Below are 4,878 nucleotides of genomic sequence, written 5' to 3'. Positions count from 1 at the left end.
GTCATGGAACAGCTAAAAATCAGCTAATTATCATGCGATTTAGGTAATTAATATCCATGGATGTTTACCAAAACCTAATCAAATCTGCGCATTGGCCCAGAGCATCTATGCACCAAGTTTCATCAAAAACCGATGTATGGTTCTTGAGATAGCAGTCGAACAGTCGGACACACATACACACATACACACGTACACACACACATACAGACAAACTAACTGCAAAGACTCCCATTGTGTGCTTCGCACACGGGAGTCAAAAACAATACAAACACAATGTTTGTAAACAAGCAAATAGAAATGTTGCAACTGGGTTAATTTGTTTTGTTCACACATAGCAGAATGTTAGGAGAATCTTGGCTTAGAATTTAGAGTCGACGTTTTCTGCAACCTTCAATCAATGTTCAGATGCATTATTGACGTTTTATCCATCATCAATCCAATATTTTCATGACTCTCTATCAGTAACCCGATTTACATGTGTCTCAAAATTATGGGTAAATTACATGTTCTTGTCAGCGATTTTCGAATACTAATAATTTCAATATTATAGTTGACAATAAAGGCATCTTGAACTTGTATGGATACTTCATACAATCTGTGATATTCCAGTGAGAGAAATTGTTTATGATTCGTATATGCCGTACATAACTCATTCTTGTTCTTGAGTGTTTTATATCAATTCACATCAGATTGCCATACAGCAATTTGTAAAACAGACGACATGACCAGAGAGGTAAAAATACGGTCATGCCATTTTTCGCTCATGTTAAAATTTCATGAATAATTTGTGCAAAATAACCGATTTTAAGCAGATTAGAATTTTAACACTGAAATGTAGAACCCGCACAAAATATGGAGAAAATATTAATGACCACATCGCAACTAAATAGTTTTGCCGGGCAAGAGTCAAATAAAAACGACAATTTTTAATGTGCACATCAAGACAATCGTAGTTTTTGATACTTTCTATTTACGTTTTTATTGTAATCGCACATATTTGACGTCCAATTCCCACAACATGCAAATAATTACATCTGCCCATGGCGTGTTTTCAATGTTTGAAATACCATGTCATCACACTAGAAAAATTGCGAAGCTAACGTAAATTAATGCAAATCAATGTATTTCCGTGGTTAGAGTGTTTTGTTTTACTATGGATATGATACGAATTCAGAAATCTGCAAACAAAATGTTGACAATAGAGTCACGGGTGGAAACATGGGATTATTTTAATTGGGCTGAACATAATGTATTGTTTTCTTTTTTCTGAATACTCCGGAATTTGATTGTAAAGAAGTGGTTAAATTCGAAAATGATAAACTGTTAGAAATATCCGAGTAATACCAGAACTAAAGTAATTAATCGAAAAAATAGGTTCATTTGATATGTATCATGTATTCACTTCATGACGCACAGTTAACGGCAAAATTACGACTTTTAAGTCAGAGCACTACTTATCTGCCATTTTGTTACATGTGCCTCAGATTGAACATTATGTTTCAATTATGTTGTTGTGTTATTTAATAATTTGTAGGTGCTATTCGTTCTCTAAGTCGTTGTGGGAACGGTCGGAGGTTTCAAACAAAAACAAATTTGTTCTCGTGATTTTTTCTAGTGATTTATATGTGTTTTATTCATTGTCAAACGAAATCGACATAAGCGGGAAAGGTAAAACAAATGTCAAATCGGCCTAATAACATTTACACCCGAGTTAACATATTATAAATAATTTATGCAAAATAACATATTTTAAGCAGTTTAGAATTTTAACACTGAAACGTAAAAACCACACACAACAAGGATGAAAAAATAATGAATATATCTCAACTAAAAAATTTTGCTATACCAGAATCATAGAAAAATATTATTTTCTAAAGTACAGAACAAAGACAATCATATCTGACTATTTCCAAATAAAACAAGCAATTCTCTTGATACCATACATAATTCCATTCATCGAATATTGTTTCTCTTTCCCGACGTTAAAATTGGATACACGAAATTGGATTGTAATAAATACAGAAAAAATACAGACGATATGGTTAAATTCGAAAAAAAATAAAATTAGTAAAATAGCTTAAAATTTCCAGAAAAGGAATCTGCATTGTAGATTACTTGATCAAATAACTTCACTTCACGACCCAGACAAAGTAGTCGGCATTCTGAAGTCAAACGCTTTGTTAATTTATTGTCAGTGGATGAACTACTTGTTTTGAGAAAGCTAATATGTTTGAAGTGAAACAAAATACATCTGAACATGCTTACAAAAGGTTCATAGAAGGTGTATCACGCAGGTTACAACATGTACTTCCAATTTAACTAGTATAACTCAAGAAAAACACTGTAAGCAGAATGAACATGAAAGTTGAAGGTACAATAGAAAAAATCAATATTTTTTTACTAAATAGTGTTACCTCTGTAACGAAAATCAACCTAAAAAATTTAAAAAATAGTTTCGATATTTTAATTACATTTTCTAACACAGAATGTTCTGGAAACAGTATGTGGGTGTTATACAGGATTTAAAAACTACGTCAGAAATATGTAAATTCTTGGCCAATTCAACCGCATATAAACACACCGTACTCTCAGTTTCAATTCATTCTGACACTAACGATTGCGTGTGTATCTTCTGCAGTATCTACAGTACGTGAGTATGATAATTGTTATCGTAATTTCTGTGATAACGATGAATTGTTTTCAGCATATCTATTTTATAACCCATAATAACGTGTCTTCAGACATGCACCAAATTATTGATAATTAAAAAAATGTCCTTTTCGCATCCCTTTTTTTAATTTTTTTTAGCGAAATCATATACTCCTACTTCTTCCATAACGTAAAACAAACTGCTTTGATATTTTACCGATTACCATTTGTGCGGCTTCTTGGTCAAATTATGCATCTATGCCCAGTTTATCTTGAATACACTGCTATGGCGCTCTACTATTTGTATAGATGCTTGGCACCTATGTTCGCACGCGTGTATTCATTTCGGCATTTGTAGTTGTCTCTTCTTTCGTGGTGTTTCATCAGAACTGCTAGTGTTGACGACTTGGAAACCACCTTATTTTAATTATCTACTTTTTGGAGTTTGTTATCTATTTTTTGTCAAACACGAGGTTAAAAAAATGAATACATGTTTTTTATCATCATTCTGACTATACAATGTATTGAATTAAATGCGATCATACCATCACTATTCAGCGTGTAGTCAATATCCCCTGAAAAAAACACCCAACGATATGTGCATTTCAGTGATTGTAACCCTACCTGTATGTAGAATTAAAACTACGAATAGCACTGATCCCATGGGAACTGTACATTTCATGTCATTTATTAGCCTATTGCGATTCAGCTTCAAAGGAAATGTTTTTTAATGGGCATTCACCTAACAAATGTAGGATATACGAAATTTCCGTGTGTCTACAGTAGTTCATATTTAATTAGTGATTATTGTCGCTGCATATTAAATAACAAAAATGAAGAAATTTGTGTTTTGTATCTCATAAATGTTATTGCAAAATTTTTGGTCTTCAGTTCTTTGAAGTATTTTTTTTTATAATAATTATAATTTAACATGGCTGACTGAAAGCAGAAAACTAGGAGTGGTAAAAACACAACCACTTAAGTAATGTATACACGCACATAATTATTTCAGAAATCATGGCATATTCAGAAAACAACAACAACATAAGTGTGCCTAGTGGTTTCATTGTGTCATTAGTAACGATTTTAATATTTGGTTTTACAGACTTGGTTACCGTTCTGAAGAATTGGTTACTATGCTTCATATTCATTCAATATGTATATTTGTTATGATGGCGATGTTTGTACATTGCATCAACGCAGTAAGTGATAATTAACATATTGGGGTAAATCAAAACATAGTATTTTAAGTTGTCAGATTTCTGATTTTATTTTGTTAACAGGCACCTCCTCCCGAACCACCGGAAGAAACGGAAAGTCCTGATACATTTGAGTCTGATATAAAGTTAACTTCTGAGCAAGAAACAGACATTGAAGCAATAATAGCCGCTGAAGCAAGTGGGGTCGGTGCAAGAAAAGCTATAACTAGCCTTTCAAAGCGTTGGAATAATGCTATTGTGCCATATGTGATATCATCAACAAGTAAGTATATGTCTGTTTGATAGTTTGTGCTTTCATGTATCAAGTTTTCAGTACACAACATGTATCTATATTATTGCAGGTCAGTCTGATGCTGTCGTAATAAAACAAGCGATGACCTACTGGGAGAGCAACACTTGTATTAGATTCCCACCGTATAACTCGGGCGCGGGGCATTCTGATAGAATTAACTTTAAAAAAGAAAAAGGGTAAGGTTACTAACAATTTTAAACACTCAATTAGTAACAGTCTTTGAGCATATTAGTTAACGTCTGTACCGTTACCGTAGCTGGCGTTGTTGTGTGAAGGTTTATATTATTAGTGATACATTTCTGTATATGTTACCTTCATAGATGCTGGTCTTACGTTGGTCTCACTGGTTGGGGTGTTCAAGATATTTCTATCGGATATGGTTGTGCACATGTGAGTGACGTTTGTATTTAAGTATTCTTGTTTTTGGTACACTTGTGATAAGTGTTGTATTATATCAGTTCAATAATATTAATATTTCAAGGAATAGTCAATATTCACATAGAAATGGGAAATGCTGAATCGGGCATAACAGACAACACATTTCTATGTACAAAGTTTCACATTGGTTAAATCAAGTTAAATAATCCTATTATTATAGTTAATTATTAAAAACAGCATTTTTAAATTACAAGAGGTATTTATATTTGTATAATACAATACGTTCCCGATAGCACGTAACCTCTACCTTATAAGGTATTCCCAATGAAATTCAAATTT

The 4,878-nt window shown here is 32.7% G+C and overlaps 1 protein-coding gene across 1 annotated transcript; it reads left to right on the top strand.

Annotated features, from left to right (window-relative positions):
• Nucleotides 1-3,820: 3,820 nt before the first annotated feature.
• On the top strand, nucleotides 3,821-4,341 carry LOC146733977 (protein SpAN-like). The gene is made up of 3 exons (XM_085508450.1): nucleotides 3,821-3,851; nucleotides 3,933-4,131; nucleotides 4,211-4,341. The coding sequence occupies exons 1-3, from the start codon at nucleotides 3,822-3,824 to the stop codon at nucleotides 4,339-4,341; spliced, it is 360 nt and encodes a 119-aa protein (XP_085364576.1). The 5' UTR covers nucleotide 3,821.
• The last annotated feature ends 537 nt before the right edge of the window (nucleotides 4,342-4,878 follow it).

Source organism: Saccoglossus kowalevskii, chromosome 15, assembly GCF_978046115.1.
Source record: "Saccoglossus kowalevskii chromosome 15, keSacKowa6.1, whole genome shotgun sequence".
NCBI classification, from domain to species: Eukaryota; Metazoa; Hemichordata; class Enteropneusta; family Harrimaniidae; genus Saccoglossus; species Saccoglossus kowalevskii.
Note: the sequence above shows the minus strand (reverse complement) of the source record. Positions and strands in the feature narration are given on the sequence as shown.